We start from the raw sequence: 24,134 nt of genomic DNA, 5'->3' as shown, positions 1-24,134 counted from the left end.
ATTATTTTCCTTAAAACGTTTGACTTTCGGTTTGAAAGTTGGCCCTAATTTATTTCAACAAATTGTGAATGCGAAGCTAGCTTATCTGTATTTTGCAGTGGCCTACTTGGAAAACTTTGTGTTAAAAAGTAAAAACGATGGAAAAACACAAAATTCATATTCGTGAAATAGTTAAGTACAGATTTAAAGTGGGCATTGAAAATGTGAATTTGCCGTGTACAAAATCAAATATTTAATAATTTATCATAAAGGGAAAAATCTAACATAAATAGAACAGAATCTTTAAAAGGCATGCTTAGAGTGGATAATATAACAAAATTACAGTCATGCATGGCTTAGCAAGTTACTATAGTCTGTATGTTCCAAAAGTGCAGGAATTTAGAACAACGTTAAATAAATTACCACGGAAAAGTAAAAATGGTGCTGGAAAAAATGCGAGGAAGAATTAACAAAAAGCGTTTATTATCGGATCTAGCTTTAACGCATTACGACCCGAAAAAAGGAATTCATCGTATCATCAAACGCAAGCGAATATAGTCTAGTAGCTGTGTTTATACACAGAATTTAAGAAAGATCAACCAAACCGATTGCCCATACTTCAAATACCTTATTATCGGCAGAAAGCAATTATAGGTAGATCGAAAATAAAGGTAGGCAATTGTGTGCGCTATAACAAAAATAACATGTTTATTCAGGGTAGATCATTCGTTTTACAAATGGATCAAAAACCAATACGTTCGATTTTTGGTTCAAAGAAAGGCGTGCCAACCCGAACCGCAAATAAACTACAGAGATAGATCATTATTTTGTTTAACTGAAATTTCAAAATAGAATATTTGCTATCAAGTGAAATCACACATTTGGCTTGGTTTTAGATGCATTTAAAGTAACCCTAACCTCGTCTCCCATTGTACCACGCGCTTAAGATCAGAGGAGAGAGAATCAGAGAGATCTTAGTCATTTCCGTGATATATATATATATATATATATATATATATATATATATATATATATATATGATTGCTGGATCTTTCCAGATGATCGCCGTCACATTGAGTTCTCCCAATCTTGTCGTCCATGCCATCTCAGATAACTCTGCACTCCCGCCGCAGATAGGCACATTTTGAAGCAGATGTGACATACAAATTGAGCAATTTCCATCGAATTGACTTCCTCTGGAGGTTGAAGGGTATTCCTATGAACAATCACATGTCTTCTCAAACGAACAGTAGACTTGAAAACTTTGCTGCATGTTAAACAGATCGTTTGGTTCGGACTAATGTGCAAAGCATTAGGACAAAATCCTCGAGTAACCTGTTTAATAGAAGTCATGCGAGAACTTTCCCAGCAGCTCCCAAAAGCATAAACCCACGGTAGTGGTCACAAACATTCTTCTGTCCCTTTCCTTTAAACAGAGTCACCAAGTCACCATCAATCCAATCCTGTGGAACAGGAGCACCTTCCCAGATTTCTTTAACAAAACCAAGGATAGCATTAGCAATATTCACACCCCAATCCTAAGAAGTTCCACTGGAACACCATCCAAACCAAGTGCCTTGCCACTACCGATTTGAGAGATAGCCAACTGCAACTCAACCAGATTAAGCAAACGATCCATTCTGAATATTATATCACATTGTGGTAGGCTATCAATTGCATCAGCATCTACTGCTGAGGGATTATGAAACACATCAGTAAAATTCTCTTGACAGCTTTTCAAGATATTTTCTGGATCCTTAATGACAGCAGAACCATCTTCTAACATCAGGGGAGATATCGAAGAGGTGGGAGGACCAAATATTAAGCGCAGGAGTCCATAAAATTCCTTCGAATTCTTTATGTCAAATGCCTTTTGGATCTGCTCTGTTATATTCATCCACCATTGTTTTTTTTAATCTTTCTTAGCTCATGTTGTAATGTGGCTTAGGCCTCTTTGTATTGTTGCAAATTTTTAGTGCACCTTTTGTAGCATTTTCCCAAGACATAGGGTGAGCAGTGCTCTCCCTGATTAGGGCTGCTCAGTCACAGGAACCCCCATCGGAGTTGGCCTCTGTCATGTGAAGGCACAACAACGATGTTAGATAGGGTTCCTGTCGCCTCTGTGCAGATTCGTGGCTGTGTACCCCATACTGGTCAAGTCTGTACACGTTGCCACTCCTCCATCGCCATAGAATTTGCAATAGAAATAAACGACAGATAAAGATAAGATAGAAGAAGATAAAAGATAAAAGATAGATCTCAATTAACATCTGTACATCGTTGTATTAAGGTGACAAGCGCTTGTACGACACGACGGCCACTCTCAAAGTCTAAGCAACAATAACCCAGTGACAAGCCATTGCAAGATGACTGGTAATTTATTTGACCGCAGATTTCTTGTAAGAGTTGTCCTCTCCTAGAAATATTGCCTCCACCACGGCTTACAGGAGCTCCTTCTACCCCGCTAATGTCATTTACACATGACTGGGACTAAGGTAGCTGGACACCAGAGCATGGTCCACACGCCAGTCGGTTATGAATGCTGCAGTCAACAGAACCTAAACTCCTCTGGAGGTTTCTGTAAGGGTTATCTCACCATTAACCTTTGGTTCATAAACCTTATCTCACAAGGCAATGGGGATAATTTTTCTGGCGCTGAACACTCGCCACTCACCAGAGCCCCGTTAGCGTGGCAGAACTCACGACATGCACGTGGGGAAAATTAGATTGGGAGAAGCTCTTAACCACCGCCCACACCAATCCTTGAGCTCCAATATATATATATATATATTTATATTGACCCCCCAATATATATATATATATATATATATATATATATATATATATATATATATATATATATTTGTTTTCACTTCTGTATCCTTTAAGAATGTAGCATACTTTTTCTGTTCCACTTTGTACAAACTCCTCCGAATGCCGAACAAACATCGCAGAATTTTATAATCGATTTCTGTTTAAAAGAATCCCACGGATTAGGAACACGTGTTCTGTTCGCAAGTCAAAACCCATCATAAAATTAAATTTCTCGTTTCGTGTGTTTAATTTTTAATTTACCCGAAAAGTTGGTGGACAATTAAATCCCTGTTGCTCTGGCATAAATCCAATTCGATTGTTTCTTTCAAAAGTATTAAATTGAGAGCACGCCGTCTCGGAGTCTTGTAGGACATGTCACACTGACCGTTTGTAACACGTTTACATTCACCACTGACATATGCGGGTATTTTACTGCATTCAGATGCATTGCAAACATGTTTTAGAACGTCGCCTACTGTACTGCAACGCTGGAATGCCTACACTAACAAGTAGGAAATATATTATTTTTTAACGTGTTTATCGTTCAAGGGATTAAACGCTGAAAGACATGATGCAGAGTTCAGAAACGATCAATTAGCTGCGGCATATGTGATGTACTACCAATAATTTTATGTGAATGTGGAAAACTAGATAAATGGAATATATGCCGCCGCACGCATATCGCAAGGTTCAAAGAGCAGCAAAAATCAGGAATACGTAGAGAGGTGGAAAATTTGGGCATGGCTGACAGCATATAGAGTAAATAGGGAAACTATCTACTCGGATGGAACAAAATAAATATTATAGCCAGAGAAGAAAATTGAAGAGTAAGACAACTCAAAGAAGCAGCGCTTAAGTTGGGTGACGATTGAAATATTAGTATAGAATTAAACACAATATGGGGATCATTTATGATAAATAATATTTATATATATATATGCATATACTAAAAATAGGTAATAATAAATATACAAAATATATATAAATAGCCATACAATTTTGATAGTAAACAGATATTTTTGTATATACAAAATATATATAGTCATAATATGCAGTAATATGTTATTCAATACAACGCCAAATTACCTTATTCACAAAAAATTGCAACAATTTTATGATTTGATATTAATTTGAGTCAACTCTATATGATATTAAAATATAGACAAGATTAAATTATATGAAAGTTTCAATTTTCAAGTTGGACATTTTCGACTTACACTTCATTTTTCCCCTCACGCTTTAAAACACCAACTATGGAGTAATAAATAGTAAATATACAGCACGCACGCACACACACACACACACACACACACACACACACACACACACACACACACACACACACACACACACATATATATACATATATATATAATAAAATTATGTATTAATTAATAGTAAATATACAATATATATAATATGTGATAATAAATAGTAAATGTGCTTCATATATATAATCATGATGATCATACATAGTAACATATGGTAAAAGTATAAAACTTATTTAATAATTTTATATATTAATAAATAGAAAATATGCAACATATATTAAGTAATTATATATATTAATAAATAGTTGATATACAAAATATATATAACAATCATTTGTAGTAATAAATAGTAAATATACGAAATATATGTAGTAAACATATGAAATAGGAAAAATAGTTAATATAAAAATATATAATGAAATGTATTAATAAATAGAAAATGTACTTAATATACATAATAATATTGGTAATGAATAGTAAATATAAAAATATATAATGACATATATTAATAAAAACAAAATGTACTTAATATACATAATAATATTGGTAATATATAGTAAATATAAAAATATATAATGAAATGTATTAATAAATAGAAAATGTACTTAATATACATAATAATATTGGTAATGAATATTAAATATAAAAATATATAATGACATATATTAATAAAAACAAAATGTACTTAATATACATAATAATATTGGTAATATATAGTAAATATAAAAATATATAATGAAATGTATTAATAAATAGAAAATGTACTTAATATACATAATAATATTGGTAATAAATAGTAAATATAAAAATATATAATGAAATGTATCAATAAAAACAAAATGTACTTAATATACATAATAATATTGGTAATATATAGTAAATATAAAAATACATAATGAAATGTATTAATAAATAGAAAATGTACTTAATATACATAATAATATTGGTAATAAATAGTAAATATAAAATATATAATGAAATGTATTAATAAATAGAAAATATACTTAATATACGAAATCATATTTTCATATGTATTAATGAATAGTTAATATTTAAAACGATACTCACACGTTTACACAGAGGATCCAAACATTGTATGCAATCTACGTCGCAAAGAGCAAAGGACAAGTAATAACTCGACTCCATTTTCTTTTGTAATATGTCATTTATTTCCCCATTTTCCCCTCCATTTGTGACTTTTCCTTAATTCTGCGACGTCTCTCACTTGATCGTCAAATCTAACGTTCTATCTTTTCTTTTTGTAGACTTTTTCTTACCGTGATATCATTTCGCTTACAGCTTGCTATTTGAATATAGCTACCATACGCACTCGGGAGTGTGGTTTCTGCTCAGATTCTGTACTCAAATCAATTGTTCTTAGTCAATGGAGGGGGAACCCCTTCTATAATAATTTTATTTTTGAAGAATGCCCCTTCTGAGGGGAATTGTTTATCACCCACAGTAAACCGACTTTGTGTCACATAACCATCTACCATACGCACTCTGTTACACGTATACCTCGCTCTATATATCGGTTATTCTTATATATATGTGTGTGTGCGCTTTTTTGTAGGTGTGTGGGTAGGTGCGTTTGCGTGTATATGTGTGCATATATGCGTAAGTAATATCAAATGTTATGAGTAGCTGTGCAATCGTTTGCCCATTATTTTCTCTTGTTCCGTGCTAGCATCGATGATCTGGCATTTTTACATAGCTAAGAGGCTTTCTGGATTATGTCCATCTTTAGCAGACTGTTTGAACTTCGATATTTCTTGATTATCGTTGAAGCCATCGGCCAAAACAAAGGAGTGGCCGAATCAATTCTCTACCGAGTCAATCAGTTCTTTTATAATTCTTTCTCTCAGTTTTAGTCTGAAAAGAACAGGTGAATATTTCAAAGCTAGTCGTCTGCGATTTGTTTCATTTTTTAAATATTTATTATATTCGAAAAATGTTGTCCCACTGGGAAGCGGTCGTAGATGTTCGCTGAAACCAATTTAAATAAAACTCTCTCTCTCTCTTTCTTTCTCTCTCTCTCTTTCTTTCTCTCTGTATGGCAATTAGAGTACACAGAATATTCCGCGTTTCATCCACGCTAGGATTCGCCAGGCTTATGCGAAGTGTTGCGGTATTCTCGCGTTTTTATATACGCACATTCTATTGTTTCTAGTTAGCCAATCAGTTTCTTAGTTTCACCCGACCCCTTCCTAATCAGCCAATGGGCAGGCCCAGTTGACCTTAGGTTTAACCCTTCCTTTATGTGTGCTTTTTTAGCGGGAAGAGTAGATATCTAGTGATCTGGTCTATTTTAAATCTAGGTCTAGTTAAATGTGTGTGTGTGTGTTTTTTAAATATTATGTTAGTTGATATATATATATATACATATATATATGTATATATATACATGTATATACACATTTATATATATATATATATAAGAGCAAATAGTTAATAAAACATGTTAAAGACACTTTGAAAAAGAGTTAAAACATATTTTATTTTTATATATATATATATATATATATATATATATATATATATATATATATAGACTTATATGTAACATACTGAGTTCGTTTAATTCAGTAAATTTTCATATACCAACAGGTTTTAAACCAAAAATGGTTGACTTAAGGATTAAGCTACAAAATTATCACATTTCATAATTGAGCATTAATATACTGTGTGTGCAAAGTCAAGACTTCAAGACAAGGTGTTGATGACAACAAAAAGTGTATTTCATTTTACGTTACAATTGTTTCAATGTCTAGTTCGAAAATTTCAAGCATTATATCGTTTGAAAATTTTCAAAACCAGCATTTTTTCAGACTTTATGAATAAACACACTTTAGGCAACGTAGCATTTTTTGAATAGAAAGAAAAAAGGCGGGGTGGGGGGATCCCTAACGGGAAAAGCATGCGAGAAATGGGCTTTTCCGTAAACACAATCAAGGTAAATGTTTCTCACTATCTACTGATTATAAGCAAACTACAAATGTAAAGATCGTCAGCTACATGAGTGCTCTTTTTTTTACACAATGAGCTATATATTTTAGCTGGTAAATGCTGGCCATTTCATTTACTAGAAAGGTCATTCCAAGAGGAAGAGGCATAAGTAGTTACCCACAGAGGCTCTTTTGCAGTATTATATATATATATATATATATATATATATATATATATATATATATATATATAAACCGTATTATGTGTTCATCAACGTTTCGTCTTTATTTCGAGATTCCTCAGGAAGTCTCGAAATAAAGACGAAACGATGATGAACACATAATACTATTTTGTCGGAATACTATTTTAATTATTTTCATCATATATATTATAAGCCGTACTCCTCTGTATGTTTACACACGTCATATATGACGTCATAGCAGGAGGTATATATATATGCAGCATATATAGTTAATGTCATGGAAGATGACGTCTTACATGACGACGTCACACGTGATTACCTCATATATGGTCATAGCAAAAAAATGTTTAAAAAGAAGGGTTAAAAATGAAAGTAAAGATTCCCGATCAACGCCGGGTAGATTATATATATACTGATTTCGACGTATAAGGTTCCGCCACAACAACTAAGTTGCTAGGACATCCACACAGATAATTGATTTATAGTGATTAACCCTTTTTGTATTACTTCTAATCTTGTCGGTGCAAAGACAGAGCATCCCGCAGGTATTTACATCAGAATTGTCCTTCTCCTAGATACATGTCTTAACGGAGACAGGGGATGCATATCTTGCAGTGGACTAATGCGCCCACAAATACTAACCTGGAAATTTCTACGACTCGACGAAGTACATACAGCACCTAGACTTCCCAAATGGTCACCCATCTTAACCCAGCCAGGATCATCGTTGCTTAACTTCAGCGATCTTGTGAGAACCGGTGTGTCCACTAGATTGTGTTGTATATATATATATATATATATATATATATATATATATATATATATATATATTATTTTATTTTATTTTATTTGTATTTTTAATTTTATTTTCATTTTATCTTACTTTGTTTATCAACATCAAAAAAGTAACTATTTTCCTTTATATTTTAAATATATTCCAGATACATCTACCTTACTTTAAAAAAATGCTAGGTTTATTTTTGGTGTTTTTATATAAAAAAACAAACCCAATATTTTTGCTGATGAGGAAACTTTGTTTCAAAAACTATATGATAAAATCTTTGTCCAAAACTTATTGCCTATCTCAATAAAAACATCGTTTCCAAAACGATCGTACGAGTTTGTTTGTTCTTCCTTATGAAAACGATTTTTAATTTTTAATTTTAATTATAAATTATCAATCATCTTACTCAATATATATATATATATATATATATATATATATATATATATATATATATGTATTTTTTTAACAATCAATTTTAATACCTTTTAAATGGTATTTTATTGATGATTGTACCAATATTAACTTCGGTTTAGCTCGATGAGAATTCAGAGCAATATAATTTATATAATCAGAAAAACAACACCTTTTATTTATTAGTACACAATTTTTGTTTTTATTATTTTTTAAGACATGTTATTATATATTTTTTTTCCTCCTTAGTCTGACAGCTGTTTCGAAGGGTAAAAAGACAAACGGTTGTTTTAATTATAGCATACCGAATCTTCATTCTTTACCGTTCTCTTCAGAGACAATTAAAATCAAATTAATTACAGTCAAGATTTGTTTTTAAAAACTCACATGGGGATGGAATTTTTTTATCGAGGTTGCCATCTTTAAAAATTTTTTCATGGGATTTTTATATATCTATATTTTCTTTTTGTTAGCCTTATTTTCGTATTTTTTTGGTTTTTTAATTTCTTTCAAATTTATGTATCTAATATCCGTTATGTTAATTCTGCATTCTTATTTTGTTTCTTCTTTTATTACGTTTGATTTATTATTTACGAAATTATTTAATTAATTTTTTTTTAACTTCTTCTTAAGCTAGTAATTTTTTCTTATTTTTAATTACGTTTGATTTATTATTTACGAAATTATTTAATTAATTTTTTAACTTCTTCTTAAGCTAGTAATTTTTCCTTTTTTATCGTATCTCTTGGGTGTTTACGTTTCATTTTATTTTTCTGGCCGTCTATACATATTTTTTCCTGTTATTGTTTTTTTTCTCATATTTATTTTATTATTAGGCTAAAATGGTTATCATTATGTACATATTTATTATTTCTTATTCTTATATTATGTTTTTTGTTAATTATTTTCGTTGTTTCCAATTTATAATTTTTAGTGTCAAGTTTACGGTCTTTTCTGATTTTGGTATTAAAGGGAATTAACTCTATCAATTCTTTGTTTCTTATTTATTCAGTCATTAACTTACGTCTTTTAGAATTTGTGCATTTACCTTATAATTTAGTAGTCAAAGGGAAATAACTTATTTATTTTTTGTTATTAATCTTTGTCATTTTTGCTAATTTTAATTTTTTTTTATTAATCATATTATTATTTATTGATCATGTGTATTTATGTTGTGTTCAGGTTTGTTATTTATAAGTTTATTTGCTATTCTAATATTTTTTATTCATTTATCTTAAAACTCGGTTTTTTTGGTGAAAAGAAAATATTTTTGTTCAGTTTTTTGTCTATCTATTTGTTTACTTATTATCTATATCTTGATATTAGGAACTTATTTTTATGCAGACATATTTGTATGTTGTCTGTACGGTGATTTAACAATGAGCTTTTATCAGATGTTAGTATTTTGTAGGATTCTAGTAAACATAAGGAACATTTGCCTGATTTTGATGGATGATAACTTTTTGCCCTACCTATCACGGACCATTTCAAAGTGTACTCTATGTTTTTGCTTTTTAACTCACGTATCCATTCCCCAAGTGCAGTGTCATTATTATTTTTCTTTCTATTTGTTTCCCTCCCACTATGGTTATTATTAGTATTATTAGTGTTTGCTGTGTTATTTATTATATTTTTGCTACCATTATTGTTTTTGTTAAATGATGAAATATGATTGTTTAGCCGGGTTTTAAACTGAGTGCTCGTACTACCAATGTATGCTTTTATACCTCTATTAGTTTTAACTTCACATTTATATACAACATCTGATACGAGGCAATTTCCTTCTAACGGGCATTCTATAGCTACACGGCAGTTGCATCCACGGTTTTCATTCCTATTATTTTCTAAGTTATTATTATTTGCTTTTTCTATTTTGGCTCTGTTCGTTCCTATTATATTTCTAATTAAATTTGGTGAGGTTGAGTAAGAAATTTTTACAGTGTTTTTGTTTATGATTTTACTTAATTTATTGCTTGGTGGAAAGTTATTATCTATTATTTCATAGAATTCTTTTGGAATATTATTTTTAATATGTATAGAGTATGGGATGTTGAACCATGTTTGTTGCTTCCTCCTATTCTTTCTATTTGTGTTAGTGTTGTTCTCCATTCTTATTGTTTTTTCACGAGTGCTGGTACTTATGTTGTTATCAGTTCTGTTATTTGTTTCTATTTTATTTCTATTTCTATTCATTACTCTATTATATGATATTATATTTACATTTGTCCTAAAGTTAGTGTGTTCAACATTATGGTTCTTTATGTACTGTATTTTTTTATTGTAACCTGATTTTTTTATTGCTTCGTTATAATACTCCCTATTTTTGTTAAATTTGTCTTCATTAATTGATATTTTAGATAGTCTTTTAGATATGTTTGGTATTATTGCAGCTTTCATGGATGGTGGGTGATTAGATCTATTATCAATGTAGTACAATGCCTGGTTAGGTTTGTGGTAAGGTTCATATGTTTTATTTATTATATCTAGGGTAAGGTCCAGAAAGTTAACGGTTTTGTAGTTTTCATTGAAGGTTATTGTTAGCCCTAAATCATTAAATATTTTCTTTATCTTAGTTTTGGTGTTCTTAACTATTCTTATACTACCATTTATGTAAAACAGAGCATCATCACGATATAGCCCACCTTTTAGCTCTGGAATCTCTTCACTTAGTTTCTGCAATATGTATAGGCCTACTACATCAGTTGCCTGACTTGAGTCAGCCGATCCCATCGTGATGTCGAAGTTTAGGTCCCTGTTATTCCTAGTCCAAAGTTTATTATCATATTTTATTATTGATCGTCTCGCTAAGTTAACTATATCTGTTTCTATTTTGGTTATGCTAGTGAGAGTTTTTGCAAATGATATTGCATCTTTAAAGAGTTGTGGTGTTATGGAGGGATAATATGCGTCTATATCGAAGCTAATTAACATACTGTTACTTCTAATACTTATATTTTTGAACCAATCTATTACTTCATCTGAGGATATCCATAGGTGGTTTGTTATTTTCTGTTTAATGTTAGGTATAACGCTATCAAGAATTTTTTTACTTATATTTCCTATGTCAGATATACATGGGGATATAAGCCTAATGCTAGGGTTTATATTAAAGGTTTCTTTGTGGTCTTTTAAATATATATATATATATACAAATATTATTGAATAGCACGGAGTTATTCTGTTTTACAATTTTCCTTTTATCTTCTCCAATCTGCGAATAGTCCCTTTTGTGTTCTTCTAGAAATTGTAAATGTTGGATCCATAATCGCGAGCGCTTTCGACAGAAGTGTTTTTATTACCCTCAGGCATATTGTAGAAATAAATGTAGACACCCAGACGGCCAAAAAACAAAAAACAAAAAAAAACGGCCGTGTAGCCGAAACAATAATGTAACTTAACAGAAAGATATGGTAATAAAAAATAAAACGCATATTAGCTCTACAACAGTATTGAGCACTCTCTTCAGTTTTTATTAATTACCATCTCCACTAAATATATATATATATATATATATATATATATATATATATATATTGTAAGTATTTAATAATTAAATACTTATTATAGTAAATAATTATAGGTCTATATTATTAAGTATTTACTAGATTTACCTTGTAAACTTAAACTTACATGGCTTACTATATGTATATGTATACACACATAAGTGCGTATGTGTGTGCGTATATGTGTGCGTATGGATGTATATAATAATTAGAACTAATATGCCTTGCAACTTTAGCTGTGATATTATATTTTCCCAAATACATATGATTAATAGTTATGAATGAAAAAAATCTGACTTTTGACCTGTCGCCTCATAAATAAAAGAAAAATCCTATTCCTACACATAAAACTGAGACGAACAAAAAGTTTTAATCTAGGCAGTGCATGCGCATTTGTTTCTTTGCATAATTGGATGTCGGATTTGTTTTCCTCTTGATATTATGTAAATTAATTATAAGTTTGCTTGCAGGACTATTTTTGTTCCCTTTGCCCACGGACCCTTTTATAACAAACTTGCAATTTGACCTAAAGTTCGCACATGTATTTTGTTTTATTGACGCTTAAAATAGAAAAAAAAATCAGATTCCTGTCATATTTCGATGTGCCTTCAATAAACTTCCATACATTTTTCGTCTGGGAACTTTTATTGATAGTACACACATGAAACTCTTATCCTCTTTGAAGTAATCTCCCCTGGCTGTAATGCACTTGTAGCGTTTAAACAATTTCTGAAAAGCCACATGGAAGTCCTTTTGTTTGTATATGACCCTCGTCACAGAGTCTTTTATCTCCTCAATTGTCTCATAACGACAACTTCTAAGGTTTTCCTTGAGCTTAGTGAATAAGCAAAAGTCACAGGAAGTCTGGGCTATAAGGAGAGTGATGCGCTATCTTGATGACTGTCTTGGTCAAATAGTCTTTGACAAAGTTGGATTTGTGGACTTGTGCATTCGTACAATATTCGGCATTTTCAGTTCCTCGCATCAAAGTGTGCACTTATATTGTTTTTATAGACACACGACAGTCCTTATCCATGAAATACTTTTTTGGGCCAATCAACTCTGGCGTTCAAACTTCCTTTCTCCTCCTACACCTCTCATCATCCCTCACATATTGCTGGCCTTGAATCGTTCATGCTACTCGAAAACTGATGCTCAATTCATGAAAGATGTTCCAAAAGCAGTCTGAAGTATTCCATACGTTTCTGTGGCATTTTTTCCGAGTTTGAAACAAAATTTTATAGCATTCTTCTAAAGCGTCCTCAAGGTCATATTGCACTTTTGAAATTCACCAGCTAGGATAATAAGCTTTAGTAAGGTATATTTCAATAAGCTTTAGTAAGGTATATTTCAATTCATGAACTTGAAATAATAAAAATTTACCAGTCATCCCAGGAGATATATACCAATAACATATTGGATTTTTCAAGAGTCTACAACAATTTTGAAGGTCTGTAAAAAAAAAAAAAGTTTAGAAACTTATTGAAGGCACCTCGTACAAAGATTTTATCCTGTTTTTATCTTGTTTAGTTATTAATTCTAATTTGCATCATCGTTCAGTTCTGAGAATCAATGAATATCCACCAATGAGGGTAGCTCAGCATGTAATTGTGAAGCAAGGCTGCGCAATCTCCAGCCACGATTTTTCTTAATTCGCACTGCTTGATTCCAATAGTAGAAAGAAATCAAGGGCAACCGGAAACAATGCCGAGATAAGCAGACTGTACATACAGCACCTGGTATTTCCAAACGGTCACCCATTTAAGTACTGATCAGGTTTAACGTAGCATCTAAAATATGAGCAATACCTGCTCTCTTTAATAAAATAAGTTGGTCATTAGCAAAAAAACAAAACAAAAACAAACAAAAACAAAAAACAACAACAAAAAAAAAACAAAAAACAAAAACAAAACAAAAAACAAAAAACAAAAAAAAAACACTTTTCAATGATGAAATACGTTTTTGTCTTTTACTCATATCTATTGCAAACAAGGCAAATTGCGACAGAGACGTAATGAGATACAGAGACCATACTTACGGTGAGACTAAGCAGGAATTTAAACAGTGCGATGTCTGTTCCAATTACAGTGTAGTTTCTGCATGTTCTACAGGGAACAAGGTAGGAATTCCAAAATGTAACAGGATGGAATACTGCTGCCATATCTGTCCAGGAGCTGCTAAAAACAGCCTATCCTGCCTTGACAGAGTACAAAATAGACTTCGTGGCTTAGTGGGGTATGCCCTTTTCTCTACCCTGCAATCTCTCTCCCACAGAAGAGACGTTGCGAACCTATCCTTGTTTTATCGTTATTTCCATGGCAGGTGCTCGTCTGAACTCAAATCTCTGGTCCCCCCTCGCCAATCTTTCACGAAAAACACCCGTCTAGCTGAATCCACTGTGAAAAATTTCCCCCACTCTTCATCTGTGCCTAAATCAAAACGTGGATTCCATGAACAAAGCTTCTTTCTTAGAACTGCACGCCTGTGGAACTCTGTTCCGTCTGCCTGCTTCCCACCTGACTACAACTTGGATGTCTTCAAGTCCAACGTTAACAAATTCCTAATGAACCGCCCCCTTAAGTAAACACTTCATCAAATCTTCACACTAACGTACTGTACTTGCAATAACCCTTATCCCTGAGTGGCTTCCGGGCCTTGATAAGTGGTGAACTCAGTGTAAAAAAAAGGACAACAGAGGTAACATTCAGAGTAGAATAGTTTTCTGGTATCTTGGGAATTTTGATGACAGTCGGGTTAGTCCGAAGTACTTACATTGGTGTGGGGCACCTGCACTACAAGTTACAATGACACATTTTTTTAGTCAAAAATATGTACTTATTCCCGCTTATCAGAGCTTTCTGTTGAGATGCAATATTTTTTTTTACACCCCCCCTCTAAAAATTTTAAACGCACGCTTGTGTATTTCGAGCATTCCTCGTAGTTAGGGAAATGAGATGTATGTGTTTAAATAAAAAAAAAACTATTAAGTTATTTGGGACAAAGGGTCACACCATAACAAGGCTCTGAGGCAGCCAATTGGACAGTAGCACAGTAATCGTTTGTGGTGGAATAATGAGAATATTTACGAGGGCGGTTCAATAAGAACGTGTTCACGTTGGACTTAAAGAGTACAATATTGTAGTCAGCTGGAAAGCAGACCAACGGAACAGAGTTCCACAGTCGAGCAATTCTAGCGAAGAAGCTCTGTTCATGAAATCTACGTTTAGGTTTAGGCACCGACAGGGAATGGGGGAAATAATTGATCGTGATTTTAGTTGGACGAATTTTTTTTTTGTGTGAAAGATTGTCGAGGGGGGCCATAGATCGAAGCTCAGTCGAACACTTACAATGAAAATAACGACAGAGCAGAGACAGGCTCGCAATGTCTTTTCCGTGGGAAAGAAGTTGCATGGAAGAGGAAAGGGCATCACCCACTAGATTATCAAGTTGGTTTTAAACTTTGTCGGGGCAGCTCCTGCCCTGATGTGGCAACATTACTCCATCTTAGGACGTACTTGGCTCTCGGTAGAGAATGACATTAGCAGTGAGATATCTACCGGAAAGTTAGAATGATCCAACCATTTTCCCAGCAACTCTGGCAACAGATTTGATGTACAAAGTTTGGACAAAATAAGAGAAACACTTAACATTTTTTGGCGCCAATCTTTGATCGTATTTTAAACAATCAAATCTTGACATAGTTTAATGCTTTTTTGTTTATTATTGATGCCATATGATATGATTAATTAAAATAAATTTCTTTTACAAATATATAAAGACATCAAAAGCTTTTCCCATAAAAATGACAAAGATTGCAGACTTCCAAAGAGGCCAAATTGTTGGAGTTCGTATGGCAGATGCTAATGTAACAGAAACTGCACGAATACTTAGCGTTTCAAGAAACATTGTCTCAAAAGTAATGACTGCTTTTAAAAGAGAAGGAAAAACGTCCTTAGAAAAGCACAAATCTAGTCGAAAGATGAAGATGTCTGAACGTCGGACTCTTAAGAGGATTGTTAGAGAAGATTGCAAGACCACGCCTCCCAGAATCACTGCAAAGCCCAATAAACATTTACAGGACGCAGTTTCTACAAAAACTGCTCGTTGAGAGCTGCGCCAATCTGGATTTTATAGAAGAGCTGCAATTAGAAAACCTCTGCTTTCAAAAACAGCTGTTTCAAAGCGATTAGAGTGATGTAAAAACCTGAAAAATTGATCCCTCTTGCAGTGGAAAAATGTGATTTTTCTCTGACGAATCATCGTTTCCCTTATTTTCGATCACCGGTCGAGTCTACGTTTAGAGATAGCCGATAGAAGCATTTTACCCAGACTGCCTTCCCCAACTGTAAAGAATGGCGGAGATTCTGTGATGATTTGGGATGCCATTTCTTTGGGAATTCACTGGACCAATGATTACTCCTCATGGAAGAATTAACAGTCGAGACTATATAGGAATTTTGGGTGACCAAGTTCATCCTATGGTTCAAGAACTGTTTCCGGAGGGGAACGCCATCTTTCAAGATGATAATGTTCCAATCCATACAGCTAGAATTATTAAAGATCAGCAGGAAGAGCATTCCAATGAAGTTGAGCATCTGATTTGGCCACCCCAATCTCCAGATCTTAACATTATTGAAGGATTTTTGGAGATTTTGGAGATTCATCTCTAAATGTTTTAGTTGAAGAATGGGATTAGATTCCTTTAGACAAAATTCACACTTTTGATGAATCAATACCTCGGAGAATTAAACGTGGACCTACACCATATTAAAATACATTTTGTTGATTTTTAAAGTGTTTATTTTATTTTGTCCAACCCCTGTATGTGCTCCATGTCAGATCAGGCGTGAAACGCAAACCAAGAAACTTGTCTAAACATGGAGTTTTCTCAAGAGGAGAACTGTTCATTTCAATTGGGACCAGACGTTGATTACAGTGCTGATGACAGAAATATGGAAGATTGGTGTTAGATGCATTAAAATTAACCAGAACCATTACGTACTCAAGATCAGAGGATAGAGAATCAGAGAAGTCTCGTTCATTTCCGGTCTTTAAGTGTTGCCATAAATGGTAGTGTTCTTTGCATAACTGTCTACGAATGATATAAGAATGGGATTTGAGAGCTCGTTGATGAAGATAAGGAAGAGAGTTGGGCCTGGGATGGAACTCTAAAGCCTCAACACTATGAGATTCTGTTTTTTGCCCATCAACCACTACTCTTTTAAACCTATCATTACGGAACCCTGTGCACAGTTGTGACGTATACAATACAATGTACAAAGATTTCAGACTGAAAAATAAAATGATAGCTTCCACGAAAATCAGACGGTTAAACAATGAAGACGTGCACTTAAACTGAAGTTGAGTTAAGAGCGAGTAGAAGTTCTGCTTTCGTTTTGGATTAGTCTTAAGAGAATAAACTTTGATTCTGAGATTATACAAGAACGATATTCGACTCGTATAAAACCGAACTCAAAAGATAAAACACTAAAGGAAAAGGAATGGGAATGAACGTTTGCGTATTGCCTATCATGTCTTCAAATAAGCCCCGGCTTATTTTTGAAGACAAAGATGTTTATATATTTATAAGTAGATATTCGGTCACACACACACACACACACACACACACACACACACACACACACACACACACACACAGATATATATATATTTTTTGTATTTTTTCGATTTTCCGTACAATCTTTTTATATCAAAAATCAAAAATATTGACGGAAGTTCCATAATTATCACGAGCGCGTTCGATTCCCCTGCGAATCATCTTCAGGTGTTGATGAGGTGAAAGTGAATAGAAGCGAAAATGGAAAGTAGAAAATTGAAAAGTAAAATATTCAATCAATTGTATAGAGTGATTGAAGGTTAAAAGTATATAAACAGTCGATTAAAAATCGATAAAAAAATCTCAGTATTAAAATCAAGGAGAACATGGACCAATATTGTTAATATATATACTATAGAACTTTCATCAATATTTTCGGTGTCGATATAAAAAAAAATTGTACGGAAAATCGAAAAAAAAAAAGAATCGTTAAGCCAATATCTCCGTTGTATTTAGTAATGCCTACTTGAATATATATATTGATTTTACCATTTTTGGATTTTTACCCTTCACTGGACTGTCCATTCATGTGAAATCTTTTTATTATTTTTCTTTTGCCCCCTGTTCCCCTTACCTCACCCTTTTTTTTAATCAAGTAAGATCTGTGACTTACTTGTAGTTTCATTAAATACTTTTATATGCAAAATCCGATCCTGCATTTTGCCAATTCCTGCCCTCTGATGAGAAGGAGAGTATTTCTTCGAAACTCCGCGGATTAAGGACTATCCACTTATCTTGTGTTTCTTTTTTTAAAATTAAATATGTTTTAAACTCTTTTTCAAGATGTCTTTAAACATGTTTTATTAATCATTTGTTCATATATATATATATATATATATATATATATATATATATATATGTGTGTGTGTGTGTGTGTGTGTATATATAACTACTTCATTTACATACATAAAATTAATATACGAAAGTATAAATTTATGCGTAAATTTTAAGTATTTACTTCAAAAGTGCTCAATACGTAGGTAGAGCTAGTTAGTAAGTTATAAAATATATGTGGCGATTAAGCTATACTGAATATTCCGTGTTTCATCCACTGTAGGACTCTTCAGGCTTATGCACATAAGCCTGAAGAGTTCTAGAGTTGAGGAAACGCGGAATATTCAGTATAGCTTAATCGTCATATATATTTTATAACTTACTATATATATATATATATATATCTATCTATCTATCTATCTATCTATCTATATTTTTATAAAGTAATAGGGTTCGTGTGTTTCTGTCTGTGTGTACAGCTCTCCATCATCAACGAAATATAAAGGAGGTAAGAGGGTAGATCTCTCCTGGTAGAGAAACATTAGAACCCATTTTAGGATGTTTCTGTTATAGGAGACATAAGAATCTATGCCTAATTTCTTTATATACTAGTCTACAAACCACCCCCATATCGAATGACTTATGCTCATTTGCATATCACATTATATTAAATCTCTTTAACTAATTACCTCGACCTTATTACATATTGGAAATATTCTAATCATTTCAACTGTACTATTTACAAAATCTATTTAACATTTAATTATTTAATATATTTTCATTTAATTTTATATTCGATTTATTTCACTTTACGTATATTATCAAAACAATTCATTGGCGAGCAAAGCTTTATGTTTTGGGATTGTATTGAAAATGTAATGGAAATTTCAATTTCGTTCCGTTTTAATCTTTTATATTTTACTTGCCAATATAATTGAAAGAATACAATTCAACTATCGTAATTTTATATAAATAAACAAAAACAAATATTTTAAAATAAAACTTTATTAAAAAATAAATAATTTTATTTTTAAATGAAAAAAATCAATTTAGTAAAATAATTGTATTAAACACCCCCAGCCTTGTCAGCAAACCTGTAAACCTATAAAAGTTAACATTTCGAATGTAAACAGTGATTTTTCGATTTTGTTAGCGCTTGCCGCAATTAAACACAATTAAAACGGAACTAACTTTATTTTCATTCTATTTTTTAAACAACCCCCAAAACATAACGCTCTCTTCCAGTTATAGCCAATTTTTTTTTAATTAAATAAAACAGGTCAAAATAAACAGATAAGCGCATTTTCTTTTACATTTTTCTTACAACCATTGTCATTTAACCAACTGCAGGATATCGTTACTTTTGTGGGGTTGTTTTGAAAATGGCACGGAGATTATAATTTCGTTCCAATTTAATCTTTCTGGTCGAGCCTATTTCGAAAGCCTGTTTATCATAGATTTGAACTACAAATAATTTATTACATTTTGATTATTACTATCTTAAGACTTAAAGCTTATATTTATTTCATTTTTCTATTTATATATTGAATTAGTTATTTCCAGTCTTATTTAAACTTAGTGCTTTCTTTAAACCGGATGAACCTTTTATAAAAATATGAGTTTAACGTAAAGAACACGAACAAGGTTTTATTCAACTGAATTTCTTCCAGTTTACTAACAAAATATATAAATTTAAAAGAGATATAAATAATAAAATAAAAAGGTTATGTAATTTAAAAGAAATACACGTACTCACAAAAGCAGAACTTTTTTTACACATTTTTTTCTTTAAAACCATAACAATGAGACTAACAATTATCTAGATCTTAGTAATTATTTGTTTTAATAGAACTGTTTTAATTGTACTTACTTAGTTAACCTAAGTTGGTATTACATTTATTTTACATTTACTTTTTTTTTTAATTATTACTTTTAGACTGTGACGTTTACACCCGGAAGTAATGAGTCACACGTAGGTCGCTTTTATTCATTCCTTTTGGTCAAGATCAAAGTGTAGTATCTGTTCCGGCAGATACTGCAAGCTAGGACTAGCTATGACTAGCAAAGACCAGATGTGGGGGCAACCCCACATGCCTGACCTTTAACCAGCTCCCATTTCCCACCTCTCGGGAGCTGGTCCCCTTTTTCCCTTCCCCCTCCCTTCACTCCTCACATTAAAAATCGGCCTTGTGCCTAATTTGCTCGGTGGGGGAGCAAATAAATACCATCTGTTCTTCAGATGCTGCACTTCATTTTCTTGTTCTCTTTCGGTGGAGGAGAAATCCTTCACGACTGAGACAATTTTTATTTTTGTACCTTTTCTCCACGTTAAAAAACGACCCTGGTGTCTAACTCTGTCCCGTGGGGAGGCATAGTAAATAGGTACAATATAATTGTTTATAATTGTACTATTCAGAAATATTATTTATAGTTCGTCCATTTCAGTTAGTATACATTTCCTTTACGCTTAATTAATTTACAATCATTAATATCGTTAAACAATTCCGTTTAAAACCGAAATTATGCCACCCAAACGAAGTAGAAACGAAAGTGAGGAAGAAAGAATGGAAAGATTGGAAGCTAATAGACTAAGAGTTGCTGCAATTCGCTCCAATGTAAACAATTCAGATAGAGAAAGACGTCTAGAACTTAACAGGATACGTCAAAGAGAAAGGAGAGCAAGACTGTCAGATTTGGAAAGAGAAACCCAACGTGAAGCTGACAGAACTAGACATGCTGTAAGGCGGTTAAATTCATCACAAGATGAAATTCAAGAAAGGCAAAGATATGCACTGGAAAGAGAAGCAATATTACGATCGAATGAATTATATGAGGTAAGTAGACGTACACAAGGTGAGTTGAGAGTGGCTCAACGACATCAGAATGAATCGGAAACCCAACGAAGCTTTCGCCTATACCAAGGGCAACAACGAGAGGCTGCATGGAGAGAGAGTATGACTTTGCCCCAGCAATTGACAGAAAACGAGGCAGCTAGACAACGAATGACTGCTTTGAGACACCATGAAATAGAACACTGCAATAGAAAAGGATTGCTCTACAACAAAAATGACTCTCTCACTACAGCTGATATAGGAAAAATGGACAAAGTATGTCAACATTGCTCAGCTGTAAAATTTAAAGGAGAAACCCCTGGTTGTTGTTGTTTTTCTGGCAAAGTTGTGCTTGATAGCTTTCCACCACTGCCTCAGTTGCTTCAAGATTTGCTCTCCGGCAATGGTCCCATCTCTAAAGATTTTCTGCAAAATCTACGCAGTTATAACAATTGTTTTGCAATGACATCATTTGTTCATAAAATTGCGGCAGTACATGGGTGGAATCCTTCTTTTAGAATTCGAGGCCAGGTTTGCCACCAGATTGGGAGTCTTTTACCACCTGAAGATGAAACAGCAAAGTTTATTCAAGTCTACTTCTTGGATAGTCTGGAAGAGGAACTACATAATCGGGGACGTGACAGTAGACTCAATAGAGACATTCTCCAAAGTCTGACTGAATTTTTACAAGAGAACAACAGCTTTATTTGTCAGCTGAAAACAACAAAGGAGAGGATTGAAGAAGAACACTTGGTAGAACATAAAGTTGTCATAAGGGAAGACCGAAGGCCGCAAGAAGAGCATCCACGGCGATTCAATGCTCCAACAACAACGTATGAGATTGGAATATTAATGGAGAATGAACCAACAGCTAACCGGGATATTGTCTTGCGTTTTAGAAATGATACATTAAAATGGATCTCCGAATTACATCCCCTCTACGATACTTTAATGTACCCGTTAATGTACCCCTATGGTTCTCCATCTTACAACATCTACATGAAGGCATCCAATGGGCGAAAAGTTACCCAACAGCAATTTTATTCGTACCATTTAATGACTCGGCCTGGAAACTATTTTCTCTGGTACCGAAGGCTATTTCAACAATGGCTGGTGGATGTGTACTGCAAGATTGAAACAGAACGTTTACAGTTCCTGAGGCGTGAGCAACAGACCCTGAGAGCTGACAATTATAGCAACTTGAGAGATTCAATTCTTAGGGAGGATGGGAATCCAGAACAGTTTGGTCAACGAGTTGTACTTCCGGCAACTTATACAGGAGGCCCTCGATACATGTTTGAGCGTCAAAGTGATGCCATGGCATATGTTCGGCGAATGGGCCGAGCCGACCTCTTCATCATGTTCACAACAAATCCAAAGTGGACAGAAATTACAGAAAATTGTCTTCAAGGGCAAGACCCTCAGGATCGTCCAGATATTGTTGCCAGGGTTTTCAGGCAGAAGCTAAAAAAGTTACTTGAATTTATTAAAAAGGGAGGATTTGGCAGGTTGAGGGCTTTCCTGTACAGTATTGAATATCAAAAAAGAGGACTGCCGCATGCACACATCCTCACCTGGCAGGCCCCAGAGGACAAACTTCTACCAGAAAAAATGGATCTCTGCATATCTGCAGAGATCCCTGACAAAGAGGAAGATCCTGATCTTCATGCTAAAGTGATGGCACATATGGTTCATGGACCTTGTGGACCATTTAATCCAAATTGTCCATGTATGATTGACAACAAATGTTCCAAAAAATACCCAAAAGAATTTCTTCAGTGTACCAAGCAAGGCCAAGACTCTTACCCCAAGTACAGGCGAAGAAAACCAGAAGATGGAGGCCAGACTGGTACAATAAGGATGAAGAGAAATGGTCGGTATGTTAATCAAGAAATAACAAACCAGTGGATTGTTCCGTACAACAAGGTCCTCCTTCAGCAGTTCAACGCTCACATTAACGTAGAAATTTGCAGCTCGATCCAAAGCATCAAATATGTCCTCAAATACGTGAATAAAGGATGTGATCAAGCAGTGTTTGAACTACAAAGAACTGATGGAGCAGCTAACCAACGAGGCCAAGTACAAAGTCACATTGTGGATGAGATCCAGCAGTTCCAGAATGCAAGGTATGTCGGCAGTTCAGAGGCAGCCTGGAGGATATTGGAACATCCCATCCATGAACATTTCCCCCCCAATTGTACAACTTTCTGTTCATCTTGAAAATGGGCAGCGTGTCATGTTCTCAGCTGATACTGCTCTGGAACGAGCCCAAGTTCCACCGCCTGCCACAACTTTGACAGCATTTTTTCAACTCTGCCATGAGGATGACTTTGCAAGAGGTCTCAAATACGTAGAAGTCCCTGAGTTTTACACTTGGAACAAATCGACAAAGAAATGGATGAGAAGAATGCGTGGGGTACAAGTTGAAGGTACTGAAAATGATGATGTATGGAAGGCACCATGCATTGGGAGAATCTACACGATTAGTCCAAAAGCAGGGGAGTGTTATTTCTTACGCCTGTTGCTCAATGAGGTTGCTGGTCCAACTTCATTTCAAAATTTGCGAGCATACAATGGTCAGGTGTTTGAAACATACAGAGCAGCGTGCCTTGCTCGAGGCCTTCTAGAAAATGACCATCACTTGCATCAAGCAGTAGGAGAGGCAAGTGCCACTCAATCACCTTCAAATTTGCGAAGCCTATTTGTGATAATTTTAACAGCCTGTGAGCCAAGAAATCCTCTTGAGATCTGGATGGCTTTTCGTGATGTAATATCTGAAGACATTCTTCACAGATACAGGCAAGAAGTTAACAATCCAGAAGCAGATTTTAATGAGGACATCTACAATAAAACTCTTTGTCTAATTGAAGAAAAAGTTCTCCTTATGTGCGGTCAACCATTGGCAAGCTATGGATTACCTGCACCAACGCAAGGGAGAGATGAAAGACTCGCGAGAGAGTATCAACGTGAAGTTACTTATAATCTTGAAAAACTTTCCC

The 24,134-nt window shown here is 33.7% G+C and overlaps 2 protein-coding genes across 2 annotated transcripts in view; one reads left to right on the top strand and one right to left on the bottom strand.

Annotated features, from left to right (window-relative positions):
* LOC145284825 (coiled-coil domain-containing protein 42 homolog) overlaps window positions 1-5,211 on the bottom strand; it is a 360,633-nt gene extending 355,422 nt beyond the window's left edge. Inside the window, exon 1 of the mRNA XM_080133795.1 lies at window positions 5,133-5,211. The gene's annotated coding sequence lies outside the window, so the exon portion shown is untranslated. The remainder of the gene's footprint in view (window positions 1-5,132) is intronic.
* Window positions 5,212-15,715: 10,504 nt separating this feature from the next.
* LOC145284646 (uncharacterized) lies at window positions 15,716-16,021 on the top strand. The gene has a single exon (XM_080133549.1). The coding sequence runs from the start codon at window positions 15,716-15,718 to the stop codon at window positions 16,019-16,021; it is 306 nt and encodes a 101-aa protein (XP_079989675.1).
* Window positions 16,022-24,134: the final 8,113 nt, after the last annotated feature.

Source organism: Euprymna scolopes, chromosome 9, assembly GCF_053919585.1.
Source record: "Euprymna scolopes isolate OS-2025 chromosome 9, ASM5391958v1, whole genome shotgun sequence".
Classification (NCBI taxonomy): Eukaryota; Metazoa; Mollusca; class Cephalopoda; order Sepiida; family Sepiolidae; genus Euprymna; species Euprymna scolopes.
Note: the sequence above shows the minus strand (reverse complement) of the source record. Positions and strands in the feature narration are given on the sequence as shown.